Source organism: Buteo buteo, chromosome 23 (assembly GCF_964188355.1).
Source record: "Buteo buteo chromosome 23, bButBut1.hap1.1, whole genome shotgun sequence".
Taxonomy (NCBI): domain Eukaryota; kingdom Metazoa; phylum Chordata; class Aves; order Accipitriformes; family Accipitridae; genus Buteo; species Buteo buteo.
The window spans coordinates 19929864-19956402 of record NC_134193.1 but is presented as its reverse complement, the minus strand read 5'-3'; the positions used below and the strand labels follow the sequence as shown (position 1 = coordinate 19956402).

The following is a 26539-nucleotide window of genomic DNA, read 5'->3' as shown; positions in this document are numbered from 1 at the left end:
GTAAAAGAAAAGATCAAACACCTGAGGTTAAACAGTCAAATTTTGCTTAGGCTTCCTATGGATGAGGAAGGATCCTTGAACGCATGAAAACGTTAACTCTCTAAATCAATTTGACAGTTATATAAATCAAGTAAAATCTTAAAATTAATAAAACATTGAATTCTGCTTGGGAAAAAGACATTAGGAAGTTGCCCAAGAAGAATTTTTAGCTGTCTGCATAGGAGATCTGTAACATGAAACTCGCTTCAGTGTCGCATTTCTCACAGAGTTCTTTGCTTTTCAGCTTGCCACCTCCCGCTTCACAGTCTATTTTTAATACCCTCCACTTTACAGCAGTAGCTTTTCTCCTAAGGACTATGCACTGGATTCCTCCTTATGATCTTTGCTGCACTGATGTTCAATGAAGTACAGTGTGTGCAATAGAAACCTTTCCCAATTATAATTTCTGGGCTTAGACAGCCTGAAAAGGGTACATTTGCTACAGTCATCTTTGGCTAATTGCCTTAATGCCACTGATGTGGAGGAGTCGCAGCAGGTTACGCACTTAATAAGAGCTCCTCAGCCTCTTTGTTTAACAATGTCTATACTCACTGATGATCCTTTAGCACCTTTGGGACCAGGTGGACCCTGTATAGAGAAAAATACAGAAAGGAGTCAGTACGTTTCCTAGCAGAGAAGTCATCGGTCTCTCCTTAGCGAGAGACAGAGTAGTGTTATACAAGGTGGTCTTTTTAATTCACTTCCTTTCTGTTTCACATCCACTTGAGTTCGGCGTTGCTTTCATTTGCCAACGTACAAAAAAGCGTTTGTGTCAGACCAATCTGTGTCAGCGCTCCACACTCCTGCCCGGATGGGAACTGGAAAAGCTGCTGTGTGATTACCATAACCTGGAGCTGTTCCTGGCTCCGTGCTAAGGACACCCAGCAAGAGCAAATACTGGTCGCCCAAGGGTGCAGGCTGCAGTCTTTGGGCACCCAAGTGAAAAAAAAAAACGCAAATAGCAAAAAGTGCAAGAAATCACCGTGTGATCGTAGATAATCCAAAAGAAAGGGGGAGAAAAACAGGGTGGGCTAATTTCCCTGCCTCGATCACGCCGCGTCCCCTGTGCCCATCTTTCACCTCGTGCGTCACCCCCCAGTACTCCTGTAACTCAATTCAAGTGTTTATAATGGGCTCAGCTGGGCAACCCCCCTTCCCATCAGCATCCTCATACAAGGTCAGGCCAGAAGGACCGAGCTGGGTATCTGGGAGCACAAAGGTGACCCCAGAGGGGCTGTGTAGCTCCTGAGAAATTAAAAGATAATTACTTGTCACATACCGGTAATCCTGGTGGCCCTGGAGGTCCAATTGGTCCAGAAGGACCTGTGATACCCTGAAAAATAAAAGCAGAACAACGTTGACTTGCATGCAGCGATGCTGGTCTATATCTACACAACTAACATCTGCGCACAGTTCACCACTGTGAGTCGACCACAGTTGCTCACAGCTTTTGGAGGATTCCATTCAAATCTGGAGGTTTAACTGGTTTTTAAGTGTGTCCGTGATCCAGACAAGAGCATGACTGGGGAACTTCATATCTCATTTAGGCACACAGTTTTAAAAATCAGTCCTCTAGATGCATATTTAATGTTACCATCCTTCCAAGTCTATTCAACTCTTTTCATATGACCCTTGAGAATCTGCTTTCCACTAAAATGGATCATTTTGGAACATCTCTACATTTCACATGTAGAATAAACTACATTAATATAGAAAATATTCCTCAAAAATTAGCAAGAGTCTCCTGCCGAGGTTGACCATCTCTGCTATGCCGTACCTGCTCAAAGGCAGCAAAGTCCACAGCAAAACAACACATTTAATTAAGGTCTTACAGAATATTTACCTGCTCTCCTTTGGGTCCTGCTGAACCCTGGGGGCCTGGGAGACCTCTGTCACCCTTTTCTCCCTGCTCTCCTGGCGGTCCAATAAGACCAATTAAACCTGGATGACCCTAGGGGAAAACAGCAGATGTTAATTATGATCTCTCAATGGAGGTAACTGAATGCCAAAGCTACCCAGCAAAGACATTTCTAGACATAACCCCAAATATCTAGGCAAGGTGATAGGAGTTTGTAGCTATCCCTGACACCTGGAAGTGGCAGAGCAGAGCAAAGCACCAGCTTTTTGCAGCAGAAAATGCTACAAATATAGAAAAAGAAAAGCTGCACCAGAGCGCCTGCTCATTTTGTGCGCTAACACATATTACATAAATTTCTACAAGGTTGAGAATCATGCCCTAAAGCAAGCCAGGTGTCTGCACCTCCCTATGCCCTCTGCTAAAGCGCCTGTGACAACTAGAGCTGCCGTGGACTGCGAGGGCTGACGTAGGGGAATGCAGCGATTCAGCTGCTCCGTGTCATCTTGTCGTCATCAGAGCTGGTGACGTGGGGATGGGAAACCCAGTCTTGGATCCAGACAGGCAGTGGCACACTCTGACCCACAGCACAACCCGGTTCATCCTTTGGGGCACACTCACAGCTCTCCATCTCTCCTCTAAAGATACGTCCAATGCTTCCAGAGCAGGAGAGAGAGCACGTGGGGCTGGTGGCACTTTCAGCCTTGTCCTGCCAGCTGCAGGAGCCCTCTACAATGACATTTTTTTCCCCAAACACCCAGATGTCGGCATCACGTCATGCAACGAGGTCGTGTGAGCCATTCTCACCTTCTCCCCTTTAGGACCAGAGTCTCCTTTAAGACCAGGCAAACCAGGTGGGCCCTTTGGGAGACGGGGGGGGAAAACAAAAGAGAGAATGAATTAATGTAAAATGCATTCACCCATTTCAAAAACTCAGGGAATTTGATGGTCTGGACATACCATTGGGCCTGGAGGACCATCTGGGCCAGGGGATCCCGGGAGACCTTGTTCACCCTGTAAAACAGTGCAATTCCCTCAAAAAAAACATTCACGACAGCAGTGCTCCCAGCTGGGATTATTCTGATTATTCACCCATTCTCACCTGGTCCCTGTGCCAGGGAACATTTGCCCTGACTTCTCACAGATGGTAAAGGCCATAAAACATAAAGGATTTATGTTCCTTTCATGCTCTAATCTCTACTGGAAAAGGGACTTTGGAGGTCATGGAAACTCTCACCCATGGAGAGCGGGTAAGCAGACCCAAGACTCAAATAAAACATGCTGGGAGATGATATTCACTGTTATATTATTTCCACTAAATATGTTTTATCTGCTGCCAGGCATTTAAGCATAGACAGAACGTTACGCTGGGAGAAAGGCATCTTCCAAGGCTGATGGGTTATGGGAAAGCACCAGGAACGACCCTGCCCAGAAGCTTTCTCGAACTTTGCTCAGTTTGGGAATACTCACGACTGGACCAGGAATCCCTCGAAGGCCATCAGGGCCGGGCTTCCCTGGAGCACCTTGGGGACCGATTGGGCCAGTCTTCCCAGGAGGTCCTTCCAAACCAGCTTCACCCTAGATGCAAGAGGCAGCATGGTTTAATTTGCATTGGGGCACCAAACGATGACACAGAGTGAATGCAGGTCCATGCAAAGCACGTAAAACTTTCTGTTCGTTGATTTTCCTACTGCTCCCTACTCCTTACGGACTGAGGACAAGTCTCCAAACTCCTTCACTTTTCAGCCTTGCCTATTTCTGCTGATTTCCAGCAGGAACCGCCCTTTGCCTGTGAACTCTCCGGAGCAGAAAGCTTTTCCTGGGTTCGGTTGGGAGATGAGCTAGCAGAGGACATCCTCCACCATCAGTCTTCCTGTGGCTGCTGCAACAGTTGGATCTATAATTTACAATCCCACTCTACATTTCCCCACCACCCCTACCAAAACAACGACGGTCCAATAACGCTGTGTTCGCCCTGGGAAAGGACGTAGGGCTGTGCACGCCGTATTATTTACAACAAGTTAAATTGCCAAATATGGCACTTTGTAATTTCAAAACAAGTAAAACATTCCCATGACCTTACCAAGCCCTAATTATCTCCACAGAGTTTGTTCAAAGATGAAACATAAGCTTAAATTTAAGGCCAATGGCCCCAAATTCAGCAAAATCAAATCACTGTCTTTAGAACACCAGCGTCATCAGAGGGTGATCCTTTTGGCATACAAAGGACATAGTAGAAGTGAAATCCCATTCAGCTCTTACCTTGGCTCCTTTCTCTCCTTGCCTTCCTTCGGGACCGGCTGGACCAGGAGGGCCCTAGAGAAAGCACAAAATAGATGCAAAACACAATTAGATAACACTGATCTGAAATGGTCTATTGGAATTAGCAAAATGATGCTACAGCCCCAGGGAAGAAGACAAAATGGAGACAAATATCTCTGAAAAGCTTTTTAAATTAGCTTCTTGCTAAATGAATTCCTGGGCTCTGCCAGCAAGGCAGGAAGAGCAGGAGCACCTCACACTTGTATTTTCTTTTGGGTGTTAAAATCACAAAAAAATCCATGGTTGACAACTTCCCGTCAATTTCCAATGGCTGTGGATGGCGCATCAAATTTTTTTAAAATTATTATTTATTTATTTTACACACTACTGCCTTGCATTTACTGCAGATATAGTCATAGCATTAGTTTCAAAAAGTCAATACAAATACATTTGGAAAAATACTCCTGAACAATCAGCTTACCCTTTTTCCTGGGGGTCCGGAGGGGCCTGGCTCTCCCGTGGGACCAGGGGAACCCTAGATGGAGAGGGGAGGAGAACAAGCCATAACTGCACCACGAGATGTGGGAAGGAGGAGCAAAACTGTAAAACTCGAGTTGAGATGCAGAGTTTGTGCTAAGTCGAGGTGTGGGCGGCCAGTACAACTCCCGACACCTCCTCGGGGGTGCAGGTGGTATCTTCTTTTATCCCTTCCCACCATGAAATACCATAAGGCATGGCAAAGTTAAAATGAAAGACTTAAGACTTTGTTTTTCTCTAAGTTAATTTTTGCTTTCAGCACGTATTGCTGAGCAAGCTGAATGGATGGCAGCGACCAGGCTGACACAGACACGAGGGACAGGCATCAGGGGACCGGTGCAGCAGAAGCTGGTGGCAATTAGATGCTCTATGTCCTCCTGTGTTAGAAATCCTCGGACCTGCACACAGAAACCGTGGGGACTGATGGGGAACAGATCTCATCTATCCGGTTACTCACAGTCTGTCCAGGTTCGCCATCATCACCTTTGTCACCAGGGGGACCATCTTGACCCTAAAATGGAAGAAGAAAGAAACAAACAGGCGTATTTAGGGTATGAATAGAGTTGAGCAGAGCGTTAGCAGCAGCAGATGTGGTTCAGCTGGCCTTCACGTCACCAGGCACCATCCCTTCCCATCTCCCGTTGAGAACACCGGCAACAGCAAACGTCCTGTGTCAAATGCTGTGGGTAGCAGCATTCGTAGAGCTACTGCCGCAAAGGTCGGAGTGTGGTCAGACAGACTTATGGTGGGACTTCCTACTCTTTTCCCAAGCAAAGGAAGAGTAAATGCCAGAGGAGCTGCTGGTGAATGAATGTCACGCAGTCATATTTCACTAAACCAGGAGGAGGAACCTAACTGCTCTTCTGTGAGACACTTACAGCTGGACCAGGTTCTCCAGGAGGACCAGGGTCACCAGGGAAACCAACTGGACCCTGCAAAAAGAGAAGAAGGATATCCCCAAGTCAGAGATATTGCATCTGGAAAATTGCAGAGCACTAGTGCCTGCTACCCCAGCGACAACACAGGGAGTCACCCTACAGAGCAAAACCCCAATTCCCTACCCTCAAACACAATCCCAGATCACATCCCATCTTTGCATCTTCAATAATTTCACCCTGTCACAGCCACCAGTTCAGCTCTGCAGCCAGACTACGCAAAGTTCCAGAGGCAACGCAGGGAGTTTCATCTAACTTTTCGTAAATACATTGGACGAGTGACAGCAAAATCGTCGCAGCTTTGGGGAATGCACAGATTAGAAGATTTTGCTTTTGCTTACTACATGATGTGTAACATTTTTCACATGAAGATCCTCTCAAAGCATTTAATGACTAAAACACTTCGCCATTCTTCTCCATACAATGTCTATTGTGTACTTCAAATGATTCTGAGACCAGCGTTCAGACAATAGGCTTCAACCAATAATGTGATATCCCAAAACCCATCTGTTAAGAGAGATGACTAACTCCCCTGCCTCCTCTGCTGTTTCATGCCATCTTTGCTTATCGCATAATAAATTTCTTCAGCCAGAAAGCATCAAAGAAGCTGGCAAGATAAATACTGTACCATTGTCATCTGGTATAAATCAGTATAGCTCTACTGGCTTCAATAGAGCTATAGCAATTAGCATCAGCAGGGATCTGACCCTAGAGTTACAACTCCCAAATTCAAATAAATCCCCTCCACGCTATTTTGGAAGCTTTGCTCTAGTGCAGAGGACCTTGGCAATACGTAAGCTCAAGTGCAAAGTAAACCTGCAGCAGGCCCTCTCCATAGGGGTGAGTTTTCTGATAACCTGCAAAAAGGACTAATAATTCAAGTATTGCTGGAAGATATGGTACAGCTGGGTCTTTTCCTCACTGGCACCCTAAAAAAGGGGACTAATATCCCGTAATATGAGAGGAGCAATTCTCTGGCTGGTAAACTATTTCAAATTTCCACAAAAATCTCTGGAAAACATTTTTTCATGCAGAAATCTCTTCTGGGCAAGACAAGGAAGCACTGCCTGGACAGGAGGGGGTACTTACAGGGCTGCCTTTGGGACCGTCATCACCTGGTGGACCTTTGGGGCCGGGGGGACCAGCAGCACCAGAAGGACCTGCTTCACCCTTTTCACCTCTTTCACCTTTAGGACCCTGTAAAGGAAAAAAGGGTGTTTCTATTATCCAGGAAAACAACTTACTGATCTCTAATTATCCTCTAATCAATTCTGAGAAAGAAGCTCTGTTTGTATCTCAAGACACGAGGACAGGATTTAGCAGTCCCTTCCCACAAAGATTAAATGGTGTTCGTGTTGTTCAGTCGTGGGTAGCCCATATTCGGTGACTAAACGTTACACTATAAATACCCAGGAACATGGCGATGCATCGCCCGATACCCAAACCAAGGACATGGCTGGTTCAGTCCCTGCAGCCCCATCCACATCCACGCCTGTCTGACACCTCTTCAACCAGTTCCTCGTGGGAGACCACTGAAGAAAAGCTCTTCTCCATCAGAGCAAGAGCCACCCCGTAACGTACTTACCGGGAGGCCAACCTCGCCGGGAAGACCAGGCTCACCAGATTCACCAGGTTCACCCTGCAGAGGGGAAAAGAGGGTGATCACACTTCTGTTTCTGCAGGGCGGTGAGTTTTCTGCTGACGGAGCCAAGCCCCTGTGTGAGCATCGTAGCAAACTCCTGCGGGCTTCGGTCGGGTTTGTCTGGATGCTTTACCTTCTCTCCTACTGCACCAGGATTTCCTATTCCCCCGGGAGGACCCTGTGGACCATCTGCTCCCGGTGGTCCAGATGGACCTCTGGGTCCAGGTGGGCCTGGCGGGCCCTGAAAGAAAGGGGAGACAAATTTAAGACATGTTTCTTAGAGCAATGTCTGTCAGTGATGAAAAAAGACGTTTGAAAGCATCTTACCATTTGCCCAACGTCACCCGTTTCTCCCTTCTCACCAGGCGGCCCAGGCAACCCCTGCGGAGATGGAGGGGATGAGTTTTTAGCTGTGAACATCTCAGGTGGAACCCCAGCTCTCATTACCCTAAGCCCTCCCTCGATGCTGCAAATTACCTGCAAGCCCACTGGGCCGGGGGGACCAGGGAAACCTCGAGGTCCTTCGTCACCTTTCTGACCAAAGAGGCCTTGCTGTCCTCTGGGACCCGGCTCTCCATCGGCACCCTACGAGGAAAGAGTCTAACACAGCTTAGCAAAGACACAACGTAGATGCAAAGCCCCATCTCCACCACCTCCTGCCGCAGCCAGCGGCAATGCCCTACTCGTGTGTTGGGCATCAGCAGTGCCAGGCAGAAAATGCCCATCTTTGCAGCGCTTCCCGGGACAGTTTACGGCAAGAAAGAGGATTTCTGCCAAGAGAGGACAATACTCACAGCTGGGCCAGGTTGACCGATTGGACCCTGCGGGCCAGTAGGACCTGGTGGACCCTGTCACGAAACAGAAGTGCAATGTCACCATTAGGATCAGAGTAAAAAACTCACCTGGAAAAGGTGATGCCCTTCAACACAGCCTCCATTAAACAAGCATTAATTCCCAAAACAGAGAGGGAGGACAAGGTCAAGTCTCCCCCGACACACCAACATCCCTCAGCCCTGGTGCCAGTGGCTCGGCAGGCATGTCTAAACGAGTTTTTGCTCCAGCGAAGCAATATCACACCACTCATCTCTCTCTAGAGACTTATGTGTAATTTATTTTCCGTTCCTCAGGCTCTGAGCAGCACACAAAGGGTGCATCAGTGTGATATAAGCAACTAGAAGAACTACAGCCAGACACCCAAGTTCAATAGCAAGGGCTGCTAATGTTTCACAGATATTTACACAGTACACGGGTGACATGGAAACATCTCAGTGTGTTCCTGGGAGCGGGAGCCTCACACTTCAGGCACTCACTCTTTTTTTACATTGTGTGGGTATTTGATGAAGCAAAGGAGAAGATGAAGCAAAGGAGAAGATGAAGCAGTGACAGAAAGAAATGAAAATGATATCGTTTTCTCTTTCCAGCAAGTCACACGACAAAACCACACTCCTCCAGGGAAGCAGCTACAGCGACATCCCCCCACTCACCTGCTCCCCTTTGTCGCCCTTGCTGCCCTTCTGGCCAGGCTCCCCAATCTCGCCCTGCCAGGTACAAAGGGGCACAGTTAGTTCACTTGGTGACCACTTTCATATCTCAACATTCAAGCAATAGCCTTGTGCGTCTGCACCCTCATCCCAAAGATGCCAATTCCCACAGAAATACCCCAGCATGTTCTAAAAAAGGCCAGAGATTTGGCCACTCCAGGTGTAACCAAACCCTTTTACATCCTAAAACTTTCCTTGGCTGCCACGCGATGCAAGAAGCATCATTTTGCAGACCTTGTTAGCACTGGTGATTCGTCCCAGCTAATGTTTTCTAAGAATCCTCTAGTCCGGAGGGGCTTAATGAGAGAGTGGGGAAAGGTAATTAACGTGGAAAGGGCAGGCAGGCCACCTGCTACAGGCTTCGGGGGAGGCTAACTGGATTTCGGCAAGCAGTTTGGCTGGCAGAGAGCACACACAGCCCAATTCGCCTGCTGCTCCCCAGATCGGCCGCCGCCGATCTCGTGGCCTTGCAAGCGTCGTAAAATATCCTTGGGTTACGACCAGCAGCACATCCAACCCGAGGCGGTGGAAGCAGCGCGGTGGCAATGGGGCACGGTTCCCAGTTCCTTCCCAGAATGACCCTGCGCGGCAGGGAGCTGCTCCCACCTTGTCTCCATCCTCTCCGGGGGGGCCGACGGGACCTGCTGGACCCGGCAGTCCCACCGGGCCCTGGATGCCATCCCGGCCAGCCGGTCCTTGAGGACCCTTCTCACCCTGGAAGCAGAACAAGCAGGTAGGTCATACAGAGCTCTCCTCCATCCTCCAGCCAACCCGTTACATCCCAGTAACATTTTATTCAGCTGCTAATGACCCCTGACTATATAGGCATATATAGCAAAACCAGTTTCCAGCTGATATTTCATCAGGCTCTCTGTGCTCGCTGTCTGAAACAAGACAACATTTCTCTCTCAAGAGATGAAGAAAGAACAAACAAATCTGAACAGTGAATACCCAGATCACAGCTGCAATTTCACTGCTATAGCAACATAATCAGATTTAATCTGAACCCTCTGCCATCTCTCTCTGGATGACAAACAAGACCCCAACTAATTTTTATTCCCACAAGCCAGTTTTTACTGATTCTCGTCCTGGCTGCCCCAGCACTCGGTGCCTGTTCCCTCCCTGGCTGATCCCCAACTAATGGGGGTTTCTCAGGAGACCCCGAGCTCCCTCCTGAACTCCTGGACAAAGGAAAACACCTGAAGTGAATAAAGCAAGCTCTGCTGGCCTCCTGCGTAAACATCCACCCATATTCCTCAGACCCGGAGCCTTCAATTGAATTTGTTTGTTTATAGGAACTGAACAGTGAATATTTTTCAGTTTCCTTGTACATAATTTAATTGCATCTGAATCCTGGGTGCTCTCTTCTGAATAATTAGATGCCACATAAATTGCCTATTCATCTGTCCACTGATACATCACATAGGTACTTGGCAGGACAGATGTTCATAAAGCTGATTCACCAGGAAATTCTTGCCTCTGGACTAGCTGCTGGAGTTTCTAATAAGCCACCAAATGTGGAATACAGTGGCTGTTAAGCATTTTTGATAACAACAATCAATCAAGTAAGTATGCTCCTGTAGGCTGAAATCACCGACGCCAGCATTTGCTCACGTTGCTGGGTCTGAAGCCGAGCTCAAGCTTGAGGCAGGCAACCCAGAAGTCCCTGCAAAACCATTGGGGTGTGAATTAGAGGCACAGCCTCCCTCCTCGGGACTGTCACGGCGCCGTGCTCTTCAGGGACAGAAATAGTCATCCCAGCCCACGCTCTCCTGCCCGCACGTGACATTTCACGCGCGTGCCTGAGGAGTGAAAGACGTGAGAGTTTGCGCGGGCTGGCTGGTGAACGCTCGGGAGAGGGACCATATGGCAGGACTCAGCCGCGCTCTGCCGAGAGCAGCTCTTTCCACGGGTGCCAGCGGGATGCCTGGGAGCATCGATGCTGTGACAGCACGCGGCATCCCGGGAAGCGGAGCTGAAAAACTCCACGGCACCTTTGTGTGGGTCCTCCAGCCAGGGCAGAGCGAGGGTAAGGCTTTATTTGGGCTCAGCGGAGATTGCTGCTGCCATTGCATCCTCGTAAGTGGCTCACTTCTCTGCCCAGAGGCCTGTCCTTTGGCTGTTTGTCACTAGGAGGTCACGCAGGCTGTCATTTCACCTGTTTGGTCCTCATCCCTTCTCATTGCCTGAAGACATTTCAGTCCCTGGGATCATATCCATTTTTGATAGCACGGGTGTCACAAACAGGGCAGCTGAGCAGCTAACGTTCAGCGGTTTGATGTACCCAAGATGAGAAAACTCCTTTCTAATTAAATTCCTCCTTTTTTTTTTTTTTTTTTTTTTTTTTTTTTTTTAATCTTTTATACACCTACCCCAGGGAATGTCTCCATGCTCAGCTTTCTACTATACACGTTTCTATTTGACACACAGCTGCTAATCTTTATACTGGTACTTACTGGGGCTCCCTTTTCACCTGCCGGTCCTGGAGGTCCCTGGGGGCCAGGTCGCCCTGGCAAGCCTATGGGGCCGGCTGATCCCGCGGGACCGCGCTCACCGGGAGAGCCCTGTTTGGAGAAGAAGGAAGGAAGCATTAACTGGAGTAACGAGCTTCATCTATATACAGACAGAAAGAAATCCAGCAGTAGGATGCTGTAAATGCATCGTCAGTAAGTGAGTGCATTTGATGGGGTGACCACCATGTGATGACTTGGTACCATCAGCCTAAGGGGTCCTGAAGATCGTTTTTAAATTAAAATCTCTGGAAGGGCTGGGTTCCCCTCTGGATGGGGCAGGGAGCTCAGTTCCTGGGGGCACATTATCAGCTTGGAACAAGAGCATGAGCCATTTCATGGCCAATGCAGCAGGGAGGGCTGGATGATGAGTATTTTCTTCCAGAAGGGCTGCATTGAGCACACATCTCAAGTGGGGACAACTTTCAGAGGGAGAGCAGGTGACTTAGAAGCAAAATTCTCGACGTCCTGAATCATTTCAGTTCCCTCTGCTTGTCACGTATGTTCATAGCTGACACGACAAAATGACTGAGCTATTACACGCGTGTCTTGTAAAATAAAGCAATATCCAGCAAGTCGTTAGTTAGTGCAAAGGAAATAATGGATAAAGTGCTGAGCTGTGACTAACCCTCTGTTTTGACTTGTCAAGCTTGTAAATGTGTTAGATAGTGCCTGTAAGGGCAAGGATACTCACTGCTGGACCTGGGGGGCCTGGGGGACCTTCGTTGCCTTTCAGCCCTGGAGCACCCTGGAGGGAAGAAAACAAAGTCATTTTGGGAGATGGGTGCTGCACCGCCTGGGCATCCTTCCCGCTGGAAAGATCGGGCAACTTCTACTCACAATGGGGCCAGGGAGACCTCTCTCTCCGGGGAAGCCTCGCAAACCAGGGGGACCATCCTTCCCTGGGAGACCAGCGGGACCGGGGTCCCCCTGCAACGACAGCGATAAATAGCTGAGGATCTGCAGAGTCCAGAGAGACCCAGCTCTTCTCTCTGGGCTCAAGTTGTGATGAGACACTGCGAAGCATCATGTCTTTTCTGAATCATCCTTCTCCACCTCTGGGAGAGACGCAGACATCCAAGGAGGATGAATTCAGTAGGCTGCTAGTCCCTACCTTGGTCCCTTCTTTTCCAGTGAGGCCAGGAAGACCTTGTTCACCTGGGGGACCTGGAGGGCCTGGATGTCCCCGCTCGCCCATTGGCCCAGTCTCACCAGTTGGACCCTGAAGAAAGAGAGATTGGGGAGAAGGTGTTGGGTATCAGCAGCACAACCAATGAAGGAAGAGGTGCAGGCTACCAGTTTAGTCCTTTAGGTTGCAGTGGGACGGAAGATGCTCCTTCCCTTAGCTGTCCCCTGCAGTGCCACCAGGAATCCCTGGAGAGATGCCTCCTTTGGCATCTAAAGGGACCTTATTTTGGAAGTGGGCAACATTGCACTTGGCAGACTGGAGGCACTGGGAACCTCTGGAATGAAAGCATTCACATAACTGAGATACTACTACTACAACTATTATGCTTAGGTGGTTTGTTTTGTTGGGGTTTTTTTGTTTTTGGTTTTTTTTTTTAATTGAAAACTTCCTAAGTACTCTACAATCATGCTGATTCTTCCTTACATGGGGCATAAATAATGGATTAGGCTTGTACTACACAGCAATTACTGCCTGCCTCTGTGCTGTATGTGGGCACTAACGGTGACGAGTGTAACATAAGGCCCAGTGCAGAAGGTTCCCAAGTGGCCCATTTTGGAGGAGGACAAAAGCCATATGCACAAGACTATAACATCCCTGCACGCTGATGTCTGCTGGGACGGTGGTTGTAATTCATGTCATGCTGCAGGGTGCCACTTAGTGTAAGCAGAACGATAACATTGCGATCGCTCAGCAGCCACAGATCACGCTAACTACACGCAGCAGAGCCAAATAAAATTGCTATAGAATCTAATTTGCACTTGAGAAGACAGACACAGTCAGGGAATTGCCCCTAATCAGGGAATTTACAAATCAGGGACTTTACACTATCATTAAAGAAGACAAATTAATTACTTTCTAATTAAAAAGCAACCTCCCCAGCAGTTCAGGAAAGAAGACTCAACCCAAAGCCAGTCCCACTCGGTCTAGGACTCTGCCTACAAAACCGATCCACGAGCCTTGCATGCCTGTACTTAAGGGGTACAAATTCTGGTTGTGCAGTTACTATTTCCAGATTGCACAGAGTTCGTGGTGACTAAAAGAAAAATAGCCCAACCCTGACAGAATCTAGCAGCACTTTATGTTAAAGAGGGATGCGTTTCTTCATAACAACATACAAGAGCACTCTTGCATCACGCTTACACAGCCCTGAATGCCCCGGCAGCTGTACAGCCCTTTGAGATCGCATTTAACACATTTAACTCTGGTTGCTTAAGGTCTTTTGGTCCTTTGGTCTTTAAGGTTGTGTGTAGCTGGTCTCTCTCCCACCCTACACCAACTTTACACCAAGGGAGGTCTGTTAAGTTCACAGGAGCCACCTTATTTACAGCAACCTTCAGGCGCGTTGTCTAAATCCCATCCTAACGCCTCGACAAGGTGGGCTGGGACCCACTGGGCTATTTCATAGCCTGGCCAGGAATTTCAAAGCCATCAAGCTTGCTTCCATATGACTTTGCCTTCCCTGGAAGAAGAGTCTCTGTGTGTATAACCTGTGGTCCCAGCAGCTCCAGTTGAACCAAGAGAGCTGTGCGAGCCTGCTGTGCCCATCTGGTGAAGGTGAGCTGCAGAGGGCAGGTGCAAGCACGAGCATTTGTTTCTTACCTGAGGGCCTACGACACCAGGGGGTCCTGGAGGGCCGGTCTTGCCTTGGAAACCCTGTTAGAGAAAGGTAAAAGAGAAAGAGATGACACTTCTGCCAAGCAGTACTCCAGCGAGGGTCACAGACTGCTCCCGACTGCTCCTCCTCTGGTGATACTACTGACCGGGAAGGGATGGACACCCGAAGACAAAAGAAACAAGAAACCAAACAGAAGGTGGAAAATACACCTTTGTACATTTATACAGGGGTGAAACAGAGGAAGAAAAAGAGATTCTCAAAGCTCAGCTCTGCTGTTTTGATGCAGCTACTGTGGTTTGGCTGAAGGACTGGCCACATATATAAAAACACTCAAAACCTATAAAGTAAATGGCTATTAAAAAGTCAGTGCAAGTTTTTTCTTGCTAAGCAATTCTTAAATGCCATTTCCCTTCTCCCGCTCCCCGTTCTGGTGCTGGTTTAGGCTTAGATCTGTTTTAGGCTTAGCTCCCAGGAGCTCGGAGGCTGGGTGACCGTCTTCCACTTTCGGCACCAGCAGCACCAATCTCCAGCCCCGCTGAAGCCCACAGCCCACCAGCCTTGGGGGCTGAGCGGAGCTTTATTTCCTTCATCAACATCTGTTGAAAGAAATCGCAAATGCGTTTCTCTCCAAATGCTGATGAGTAGCAAATTCTCCATGACAGCTACTTATAAGGACATTCTGAAGAGTGACAATAACGAACTATCACCACTGCAATTGTTTAGCTCTCCTAAGCCACTCTTTAAAAAGCACATTAATTATCATTCTTACTATAGCATGCTGACAAGCTTGAGAAATATCATTTAGGGCACACAGGCTATTTTCTCATTGCCATAAAAGAGGATCAGATAAATCCCAAGCCAACGGTAATGTGTCATGCTAAAAAAACTACTCAATGCTATTCTAGCTGTCTGCAGATCACAGAAAATATCCTGTCATTGATGGGGAAATGGCAAAATATCTTTGCGAAATGAATGTACAATTTAAATTCTTATCATAGAAAAGTATTTCAGCCATTTCTGTGCAGGACTTTTCTTATTTATCTGAAGAAAAGGGTTTCCTTTTATCCTGTTTGAGCCTTGGGCACAGGGTTTTTAGAATTTTTCATGGGTTTTTTTAGATCCAATCTTTGTCAATCTAATATGGCCAAATATTTCAGCATCCTTCAGCAGGCCTATTTGCTACTAAACGAAAAGCAAAATAAAGGGAAGTACTTGACACAGAGATTTCAAGTCTAGGTATTCTTGCATGAAGGTACAGAGTGCACTGACAAGGCTACTGATGCGGAAATAGTATTTAATTGTTTTGATGTTTCTCTCCTTGCTTTTTGGCACTGTATAAGGAAGGGGGGACAAAAAAGGGACTTCTGCTACCTGGGTCTGCACATGTCTGTGTGCACCCTAAGAGGATGCAGAGGAAAGTAATCTTTGCAAGTTTGTTCATGGCACAGATTAATAGAGTTTTTGTTTTCTGGAAGGTTTTGCCTGTGATAGGTAAGCTACTGCTGCAATGACTGAAGAAAGCTATTAGGGAGTACTTTCAGACCCCAAATAATGGAAAGCCCATTCTCCATTCATATTCATGCAGACTTGGGAGTTTGATGCTTTATTCCAGTCTCCAAAGTTGCTAACAGCAGATACAAGGAAAGTTTTTACTGCTTCTTCTGATTTGAATGTAGGTGTCCTGGATGTTACAGATAACTCGGTGAAAGAAAACTAAATGTCACAGCCAGGCTCTGGCAGGTGAAAACTCTTCTCTTCACCCTTAAGTTATCCTGACCTGAGGACTGTGTGTTTAAAAATACCACAATCATTGTCTTAAAGTCAGTCTTATGGGGTGTAAATAAATATCTGGTGTTGCGCTTAGCAGTATTTGCATTGCCTTGCTTAGCAAATGCCAGGCAAGTTAATTAAATTGTTCTGTGATAAGTTGAGGGGAAAAAATGCATAATGGGAAAAGCCTTTTTAATGCTCATTTGCTAGGAAAGGCAGTGGAGAAAAATGCAAAGCTGAGTAGAGGAAGTTGGGTTGTTTTTTTCCCTGTAAAATAAACACAGAACAAAGAGTCTACCAGCTAACATGCAGCATGCAGTGTCAGGGAGAGGGACATACCAACAACAGCAAATGAGCTGGATGGTAAACAGCTGAGGAAAAAGAATAAACACCCCCAAAAATGCCAAACAGAAAGATACTAATTATTGCATGCAGAGGAACACATGGCAGAAGGGTCATTTTTGCTTAGGGTATCCTTCAAGCAAAAAAGGTGCAGAAAACAGACTACCAGAGATGCACGACAGCCAGGGTATCATACCTTCCACATGCCTCATCGTTCTCCTTTGGTGAGAAACAATGATTACATCTGTGCAACAAAACCTTTTAAAATGGACAAAGCAGTATGCGTACGATACAGTGAGGTACCTAAACAGCCAGGAGCCACTGCCTGGGTCGCAGCAAGGGATTATTGCTGGAGGGGGCTTGAGCAAAACTTGGTGAGGCCCTTGAGCATAGGTTTGGCTAAAAGGCAGCATCAGCAGAGGTGCTTTTGTTACTCGGGTGCTAAGGCAGCGGCTGATACATGAGCGTCCTGCAGTAACCGGTGCGGACAGAAAAACTAGAGCAAAACCACTGCACCCCTCGTCTTGGCCAGGAATTGCCTTCCTCTCTAAACAAGCACTGCCAAAACTGGGCTGTAATTCTTTTCTGCTGTGCAACAGTTCTTGGTGTTGGCCACATGGTGCATCAATAAGTGAAAGGCGTTTATTTCTCCCCATTGCAGGTTCCAGAGAAAATAAAAATGCCCCTGACCTAACACAGCTGGGTATGGAAAGTTGAGCTTGCGAAGCATGGAGCCCGTCTCGCATGAAAAATCTCTGCTATCACAGCCCTAGAGTTATGTCTCTGGAATAGAGAGGCGTAAAACCTGCACATCTCCAAAGGACAGAGTGGGAAAGAAAGCACAGATTTTACCCATTACGCTCCAGAGAGCAGAGGCACAACCTTTACCCTCAGGAGGGCAAAGGGACAAGCGCTTTGGTGAGTCCTTGGGGTACAATGCCTGGCCGCAGGGGCTGCTCAGAAATCACCCCCCAGCTGCTTCTCCACCTCATGAAATCAAGCACCGCACCAAGTGCTGGTGCTGACCCAGACGGCCCCAGCCAACATCCTCCCACCTCGCGAGGAGCTGCCTCTGCAGCACCGTCACGGCAGAAACCCAACTGCCTCCGATGCCGGTCATCAGCATCACTACATCTCTCCGTTCCTATTTTCCTCCGTGCATGATGCACGTGTTGACCTCCACAATCTACTAAAGGGACGGAGAGAGATGAGTCGGTGCACGACCTTCACCCAAATCATCATTAGACCGACCCGTCCTGCTCAGAAGAGGGTTGCTTCCCATAGATCATCCCGTGCAGCTGGAGAGACACAGACCTGCCAGGAAACCAAACGTGTGGCCACATCTCCCCAGCTGCACAGAAGGGTTTAGAAAAACCAACCGGCAAGACGAGACTCAGGACTAATGATCTGCCCGAGAGTTTTGGCTACTTACAGTTTCTCCTCTCTGTCCGGGGTGACCAGGCAATCCATCCTTCCCAGGAGGACCCTACAGCAGAAAACCAGAGTGAGAAGGAACATGACCAAGTGCTCAGTAGTAAAACCATGATCAGGACTGAATCAAATCTCCTTGCCTCCTTGCATTAGTTCCCATCCATTTTACAGTGAAATAGGGGTGCTCAGAACCCTAAGAGGTATGGCCCTTTCCCACACATCTCCCAAAGGAAAGATTTATCTTACAGGTCCAGAGCAGGAGCGAGCTGTTCACCAGAGGGAAGGAAATCACTCCAAAAAGGTTTCTGAGGTCCCCCACCAGTGTATAATAATTGCAGAGACAGAAGTGTTACTCTGTTGTGCTGTCCTCCCAGTATACAGAGGGAAAATAAAGAACAGAGTAACCATGAAAGATCCTAGCCATACTGAGTCATTAGGAAATGAACATTTATAATCAGCTGCAATTTACTTGGCTATTTAAAATCTTAAACCGTCGGGTTATTATCATGATGTCTCAGTAATGCCTTTTATTGGGTACGTCACCACTTGTCAGAGAAGCAGCTAAGACTGAGCTGGCACAGGCAATCACAGCTGGATGGGAAAGACTTATGTATTTCTTTGCATGTTCAAGAGAGTGACTTACAGGGGGGCCTTTTGGTCCAGGAAATCCAGTCGGTCCTTGAGGCCCTGGTGGTCCCTGGGATGCAAAACAAGCCAGAAAACATGGTTAAGGAACCTATAATGCTTTACTATGAAATACTAGCTCTGTGTGAACAGCAGATGAGCACAAAGATATGGAAAGCCAGCTACTTCTACCCCAAAGAAATGCCCCAAAGTGCGAGATGCAGCTGCACGGGGCCACCCCTTGTAAAAAATGCATGGAGAGATAAGAACCACCGGGCACGTTTAACTGAGTGGCCTGCCCAGCTGCAAAAACCACTGCAAACACAGAGAGGGCTCTCAACCGCTTTGTGCCTTTCCCTCCCAGTGCCATGAAAAATAGGTCTTTTCCCATCCCCGCTCAAGTAAGAGCACATGGGAGCTACCAGCTCGTGCAGGAATGAAAAAGAAGAGAGCCTGGTGGCTCTGGGGCCAGTGCTGCAAGGCAGCTGATGCTCTTCAGCACGCTGCTGCACCGGAGCGGCAGCAGCAGCAGCCCCTGCCTCGTCCCTGTGGTCACAACCAGCAGATGCAAAGCAGGGATCAATTTCATCTATTTCCTCCCTCGACAATTTTATAGAAAATTTACAAACAAAACAAAACCCAGGGAAAAAAAAAAGGCAGAAATTGAGGCTAAAATCATGAAAGTCCCATTGGTTCAGTATTTTCCACCTAGCGTGCTGTTATCTGGAGAAAAAAGCACGAGGTCTGAGAGGACCACCTCCTCCAGAAAACCAGGGCTCTGACTGTCTACACAAACACCATGGGTGAATTTTCCTTTTTCCCACAGAGCGATACTTACACAGGACACCCAAGGTCCCATTTGAGCCTTTCCTGGAGAGCTCAGAAAGGACCTAAGGGTTGTAGGTGACTTGCGAGACCTCTCTCCACACAAGCACGTTTCACCTCGTATTTCTATTCAGATTTTTCCTTTTTGCTGACCGAAGCATGCTAAGCTGCATCCTGGCTCCAGAGAGCTTCCTACCCCTCTCTGCTTAACAGGGTATTCGGTAGGATGCTCGCTGCAAAAAACCCTCAGCACCACCCCAGCCCTGCAAACCTGCCTCGTCTACTGTGTTAAACTAACAGGCTTGGGTTGAGTCCTGCTTTAGCCCAACCAGCTTGTCTTACCCTTTCGCCAGGAGGACCAGGGGGGCCATCACCACCAGAGTTGCCCTTTTACGAATAAACAAAACAACACACCGTTAAAAATACATATATCACCACTGCACAAGACTTCAAATGGCACCAAGCCCACGGTGACACCACACCCCACCGGCTCCCCCAGCCCCTCTCTTAATAATTCTGTATCAGGAGCAGCTTTCAGTGACATACGAGCAGCTGCTTGTTCCCCCCACATCGCTTAATAAAAATACAGGAAAGATAACGTCAGCGAGCTCAGGATATTTCCACAAGATAACGGCCTCCCTCTGAGAGATAAATGCCGCCGCAAAGATGAAGTATTTATCAAAAATTCATGCCGACACAAAGCCGAGACATTTATTTTTAAATCCGGCAGTGCGGTGGTGACGATGTCTCACTACAAAAGCTTTGCTTCCATCATGCCCGGTGATTGATGGTCACTTAATTGGTCTCTGCAGCAGGTTCTGGAGCTGAGCGTGCCTCCAGGTTGGCTGGCAGAAAAACACTTATCTTGCCCGGTGACCAATCATGGGCCAACAGTGTGCATGCGAAGTGGCTCAGCAGGGTGCAACGTTCTGGAGCCCAGCAGCAATATATGCCCCTTCACCCATGGCACAGCTTAAGGCCTCTAAGGTGGTTTAAATGCTACTTAAACACCAAAAAATAGGGCTTAGTGGAAGCGTCAGTGGATCATAAGGTTGTGCTGGTCCCTGATGTGGGGGTGCTCCCTCCTCTTCGGGTTGCAACGGCTCTTAATTGGTGCGTGCACTTCATGTCCTGCTGAAATGTGGGCTGACACATTTTTAGGATCTCTGCATATACTTTACGGGTGGGTTATGAACCATTTGGCTGGGCAATGAAGATCAGGAGAGAAGGGAAATGGAGGGCGATGAACCAGAGAGTCTCTTATACCAACACTTCTTAGGACAATTCCAATAGGCTCCCAAAACCTTACCTTTGGGCCAGGTTTCCCAGTGCTTCCCCTAGGGCCTCTTTCCCCACGTGGACCCTTAGAAAGACACAAAAGATGACGTTTTAGCCCTTCTTGCTACCCACAGCACTACACTGCGACCAGGCAAAGCACCCAAACGCCTGAGCTGCACCGGACCAACAAGCCATCCCACCAGCAGCACGGGATGACAGGAGCCTTGGTCACTGCCACCGGACATCTGAAGACCTTCAACCACGTTCACTGGTGAGCCCCAGCCCCAAATCACTGCGTCCCCTCTGCTCAGCTTTAACCGCTGAAGGCCAGATCCTACCCAGTGAGGACACAAATCGGATCCCGCTTTCCCCTGGCCTCGACAAGCTTTCCAAACGCGCGAGAACGAAGAAATGGAACATTACCGTTGGACCGCGCTGCCCCCTTGGACCTGGTTTGCCAGGTGTCCCCTGCAATAAAAAAGAAACAGAGAGGAGTTAGTGGCCGGCATCGCAGGCTGAGTTCGCAGCAGATGAACCCGCAATGGAGCCTGTTACACACCAACCGTCCTCAAAACCTCTCCGGTTCTCGTTTGCAATGAAAAGGACAACAGCAGGTTTACTTTTGTCTCATGATTCTTGTATTTATTTTAATTTATAACACTTGGGCAGGTCTGGATGGTAATCCCAATGCCCAGGTTACATCTACCACCTGAGGGAAGGAATCTCTTAAGAAAAAGTAACCCGACCATGCAGTCTCCTAAAAAGCCAGCCAACCCACCAGAGTCAGAAAAAAGCTCTTCAACTTTGCAACCCCAAAACCTATAATCCCTTTTCCCACTGATCTCTGTTCATCCCTTCACCCAGTTCCCAACACGGGGAAGGGCTGGTCCTTGCACACGTGTTGCAAGACCCGCACTATGAAATATCTAAGGAACGACAGCAGCAGAGCAGGATTCCTGCCCTGAGCAGTTATTTTACGCCACACAAGCCAATTAAGCTGCCCCACATATTTACAAATCTTTCTTCATCTCTGTGAACTTTGTGCTAAACAAGTAATTTAAGACATTGTTTTGCAGCAGCGACAAAGCAGCAGGCTCATGAGATCTGACAGATGCACTCAGCTTCCTGTAATGGGGAACTGTGATTAATTCTGACAGAAAAAAGACAGAGATGGCTGGGTCCTAAATCTGGCAGTGCGTTAAGCTCCATTACCCTGTGCCTAAAAGAAAACTAATGGCCTAGAGCTTGCTCCCTGAAAAGCGCTATTTTGGCTAGTGTCAAGTTACCAAAATAATTCCAATAGATTGAACTTTCTTCCTTTGGACCTGCAGTCCACTATTGTTACCTATCACCCGTTAAAGGAAGGGGGAGAGAGACTTGCCTTCTATGTAAGGAACACACAACGCTTAAAATATCACTTGCCATTTTCTGCCCCAAATCCATCATCTCACAATCTTGCCTTCTCGTATTTGGCACTCATTAACCAGGCAAACATAAAACAGGAGCTGGAAAACTTTACAATCAACTTTCTTCAAGCTACTAAAATTAGTCCTGCTGAATCCTCCTTGTTCTGTGGCTGCATTTAATAAACCCTGCTGGCATAGCTTTTTTTAATTAATTACAAAAATCATTTTAAAGTACTCCAGCTGGTTTTTCTTTAGCTACAGGAGACTAAATTCAGAGCAGGTGGAGAGGAGTGTGTGCCACCTCCCTGCAGGTAGCCCCACACACTCCTCTCCTCCTTCCTCAATTCTATTTTTAAGCAAAATTTTCCCCTGCTTATTGCTATCATTAATCATGCATACAGCACTGTGTACTGTTGCGAAGAATTTATATAGCACTGTAAATGTACACAGACCTATATTTCTCAAACAGGGATACTGAGGGAAAGGCATCTAAATTCAGATTATTTTCTAGGCACCCAAATAAATAGCTGGATTTCGATACCTCCACGCACGCCCCAGGCTCTGCAAGACTGGGCGAGCAGGGAGATCTATTACCCCATGCTAATGGCAGGGGCTTATTAGCTCTAAAAATAAGACCACTTATTCACGTCTAACTATTGATTTTATGATCAGGTCCTGAAAACATCCAAGCAAGCTCACCCCAGCTCACCTCCGGCTGCGGGCAGCTGGGTGAGAACAGGCACGGCGACGAGCAGCCGCTCACTAAAATTATCGTGATATTTAACAGGTCACACTTCTCCAAAACCACCAAACATCCTATTTTTTCCCCCGTTTTTAACTCTGCCAGCCCTTTTGTGCAGCTGAACAGCCAGAAGCTGTGGTTTCAGGTTTGGGGAGCTTTGGTGCTGCAGGCTCTGCCAGCACCAAAATTCAGCTGCCTGCGCTGGCAGGAGCTGCTGGTACTGCTCTTCTGCCTTTGGGTTTCACCTTTTTATTTATTATTTAAGGACTTGGGAGGACTACTTGTGTTGCTGAAATAATGAGCTGGAAAGCTTATTTCCATTCCTAGATGATGACGATCGTAAGAGAAACGCGTGATTCATATTATTTTGGACATATAAACAACTGTGTTGAATAGCATAATAGTAATGTCGTGTAAAAAAAGACAAACACATGATTTTTGGTTGTTTCAGCTGGGCTACTCCACCATGCAGTGGAGAAGCAAATCTTAGAAACTCTCTTTCTTGACTATATGTGAACATGCTCATAAAAATAACAAATTTAGTGGTCTCCGGAGAAACAGAGAGGGATTTATCAAGTCTCACTCAACAAGGCTTAAATTAAGTTGATGGTCTCCATTTGGTTTGGCGCAGTGTGATCCCAGCTCCGTCTATTGTTCCGTATATAATTGCTTTTCACTTATTTCAAATCGGATACTTGGGAGCAAAAAAGAAGGATACCAAAACAGTTATTTAAAAACAGTACTTCTGCTATTCCTAAAACAATTTCAAGCTGAGCTCCTTTTACTAAAGCAGAGACTTGACCATGAAAATATTCTCTCTCTCTCATACACATATACACTAATAAAACGAGTGCAAGCTGGATTGGGTGTAAAATGGCAGAAATGGTTCAATCACGCATTGCGGAGAAAAACCTAAAATTACCATAAAATAAACCAGCATATTTCTATTTGACAGAGGTGTTGCCAGACTGTGCTCCCCATTAGGGGTCGGGGTGCCAGTCCCTATCCCTGAACAAAAACCCCCTCATTTCTCCCCAAATTCCTGTCTCCTTCCTTTACGCCGGTGGTTTCGGGGTTGCCGGTACAGGGGTGCCAGCCCCACCGCAGTGTGCTCCGCAGCCTGTCTCGGCCCAGCTGCACCTCAGCTCCGAATTCAGGACGATACGAGCTGTCCTGTCTCTTTCCAGGCTGGGCTTGAAAAGCAAAAAAATCCTTTTCAATTCCTAAACTGATGTGTGGCATGCCAGGGGGTGTAACTAAGTGTCTCGCTACCTCCTCCTAGGAGCACAAGGCTCATTTAGAATAAAAGGGAGCAAACTGCTGATTTTTCCTTTTCTTGTCTTGCCATCATTGCCTTGGTCCTAAAGTTGAGCCTCTTCCCAGGACGCTTGCTCCCTCCTCAATCCCTTTCAGGCTGGACATTGCCAAAATTCAACAAGCCTAACTCTTGGGGGTTTTTCCCATCTCATAAACGACCAGCTCCTGGTACCTCCCCCACTCCCTGAAAGGTTTCCCATCCCAGCGATCTGGCTCTCCATCCCACCAGAATAAAATTAGCAGATGGAGCAAGAGGGGTGCAGATGCTCGGGGATGCAAAGCAGCACGTCTTCGCCCCGCTGCGGTGCCAATGCCCTGTTTTACACCACCCGAAAAATCCAGCCCAAGGATTTTATTGCTGTATATTTGATAAGGCGGGCGGTAATTATAGGGCTACAGTGAATTCAAGGCTGTCGTGGCAGCTGCCTTATTCATGGCCTCCCTCCTCCCGCTCGGCTGGAGTGGAGGGAGGGGAGAGGATGCCGCATTTGTAGTTCAGAATGAAATGAAAATTACTCAGTGGAAAAAAGAAAGGGGGGGGGGGTGGATATAAACCAAATTTCAGTGGCATGATATTAATGCAGTGCAAAGTGATTTATATTTTCTGGGCTCCTATCAAACTCGTCTGTTAAAAGTCATTTGTATTTAAATGAGAGTAAAAAGGAAACTAATTCCACTCGCTCTCCTCACTCCCCCTTTTTGTCCCTGTGACCAGAGCTGGTACGGAAAATGACTTTATGCTTGTGCTGTGAATCTCCTACTTCAAGCATGTCTTCCAAAAAATAAAAGAAACACCAGTGTATTTAGAGAATCCCCACTCAGGAGCAAAGTCTGTGGAGGTGGAGTGAGAGGTAGAGACAAGTCTAGAGGACAGAGCCCCCACATTTTAGGGGTGTTTATGAATTCAGAATAGCTCCACTTCTTAAAAGGAGGAACTTGTAAAAGTGTTTTCAGCTATGTATTTTGAATCTCAAGTTAGGCTAAAGATGGTTCTTGCTGCTTTTGAACAGATTCACCCATCTCTAATAATTACTGTTAATTAAAAAGCTCTTTGTGCCCCGAGCAAAGTCTGACAGTGCAGGAAGGATTCAGGTTCAGAGAAATCTCTTAAAATATCTTGAGGGAAAAATTTCCAGTGCTTAATTGGAAAGCTGTTGTCTGCAGAGCTGCCTGTGCTATTACTGGCATCCTCCTCTCCCAACAGCCGGCGCCAGGAGCCTCTTGCTGGTCCTGCGCTCCCTGCGCCGAGGACCACCGATCGCATCCCGGGATGCGAGCCAGTGGGACGACCCTCTTTGGGGCAAGCCCTTCGTCCAAAAGTGACCAGAGCATCAGCCCAGCACCTGCCTGGAACGGAGCATTCCCCACGTCCTGCCCAAGGACCTTTCCTTGGAGAGAAAAAAAAAAAAAAAACCAGCAAAGCAGCTAGACAGCCGCTCTTACCCGTGTGCCCTTCTCTCCGTTGGCTCCTGGAAATCCTGGGAAGCCGATTGAGCCCTTGGGGGAAAGAGCAAAGAGAGAGAAAGAGGTTCAAGACACCGAAAGGGGCAGCTCTCTCCATCCATGCCAGGCGTCTGCTGGCCTGGAATAACCCCCAGCGAGCACCCGCTGACGTCCACAGCTCCCAACGCCTTTTTTTTTTTTTTTTTAAACCTTCCTTTAATAAAAACAAAACCAAAGACAGACCTGAAATGACCTCAGAAACTAAATTTCATCCAAAAATAACACACACACATATTAAAAAAAAAGGTCCATGCCTCATTAGGAGTCACTGCAAAGGCCCAAGCCCAGGGTTGTACCGGGCGCCTGGGGAACAGGCAGGCTGTTGTTTTTTCGCTCCTAAATCACTATGTTGCCCATGAAAATTTAACTCCTGGCTTGTTCCTTTCTGATGTGAGTGCCTGGAGAATAGCTGCTGCTGCTTTTAAAATATGAATTAGTCAAAGAAATGCAAAAAAAAAAAGCTACCCCAGATATAAAATGCAAATTAAAAAATAAACCATCAACACCACAACCAGGAAACAATCTCTTGCAGATAATTATGTCTCCAGTGCTAAACAAGCCTGTTTTTTTTTTTTTCCCAAGCAATGAACATGAATAATAAAATATGATTCTTAAAAAAAAAAGTTAACAAAAACATAAGTTCCCAAAGCCTCCAGGGCGTGTAAAAACTGGGCTGCAGCCTTAGTCTATGTAGTGGAATTCACAGTTTTTAACTTAAAAAGAACATTTGAAAATGGCCCAAATGGAGGTGGGCGTGTAGATAAGAAACAAAGGATGTTTGCAAATCTGCAAATAGCAGTTTTATTTTAATTTCAGGGAGACCCTGATTCATTAGCTATTCTCCTTAATTAATTAGTTAACACTGGCGCAGATCTTTGAAGATATAATACAAGGAGAAAGACTATTATGCCTATTCCTATCATGAAAGCTCACACGGAGCCTGTTTATACCCATCACCAGAGCAGTCCCGCACGCCCTCGCGTCCCGCTGCCTCTCTTCCCACCGCTTCGCAGGAGACTGCAACGATGCAGAACCAGTCACCGATTTCCACCAGCAAAAGGGCTGGGAGCTATTTTTTACCCATCTATGAATTTGTCCCGCACGGGTGGGAAGGAAGGAGCGCGCGGTGGGAAATGCTGCCGTTCCACCTTGTCCCATTAGCAGGGGATTGAGTCT

General features: G+C 47.3%; 1 protein-coding gene across 2 annotated transcripts in view; it reads right to left on the bottom strand.

Moving 5' to 3' along the window:
* Positions 1-26539, bottom strand: part of COL5A1 (collagen type V alpha 1 chain) — a 158797-nt gene that overhangs the window by 13396 nt on the left and 118862 nt on the right. For both annotated transcript variants that reach the window (XM_075055860.1, XM_075055862.1), the window contains exons 32-60: positions 25304-25357; positions 20819-20863; positions 20427-20480; positions 19460-19504; positions 18312-18365; positions 17670-17723; positions 14110-14163; positions 12436-12543; positions 12162-12251; positions 12016-12069; positions 11268-11375; positions 9418-9525; positions 8755-8808; positions 8065-8118; positions 7748-7855; positions 7598-7651; positions 7404-7511; positions 7214-7267; positions 6718-6825; positions 5572-5625; positions 5151-5204; positions 4638-4691; positions 4157-4210; positions 3365-3472; positions 2855-2908; positions 2702-2755; positions 1883-1990; positions 1319-1372; positions 592-627 (exon numbers count right to left, since the gene is read on the bottom strand). In XM_075055860.1, coding sequence (XP_074911961.1) covers positions 592-627; positions 1319-1372; positions 1883-1990; positions 2702-2755; positions 2855-2908; positions 3365-3472; positions 4157-4210; positions 4638-4691; positions 5151-5204; positions 5572-5625; positions 6718-6825; positions 7214-7267; positions 7404-7511; positions 7598-7651; positions 7748-7855; positions 8065-8118; positions 8755-8808; positions 9418-9525; positions 11268-11375; positions 12016-12069; positions 12162-12251; positions 12436-12543; positions 14110-14163; positions 17670-17723; positions 18312-18365; positions 19460-19504; positions 20427-20480; positions 20819-20863; positions 25304-25357 — 1998 coding nt within the window. The remainder of the gene's footprint in view (positions 1-591; positions 628-1318; positions 1373-1882; positions 1991-2701; positions 2756-2854; positions 2909-3364; positions 3473-4156; positions 4211-4637; positions 4692-5150; positions 5205-5571; positions 5626-6717; positions 6826-7213; positions 7268-7403; positions 7512-7597; positions 7652-7747; positions 7856-8064; positions 8119-8754; positions 8809-9417; positions 9526-11267; positions 11376-12015; positions 12070-12161; positions 12252-12435; positions 12544-14109; positions 14164-17669; positions 17724-18311; positions 18366-19459; positions 19505-20426; positions 20481-20818; positions 20864-25303; positions 25358-26539) is intronic.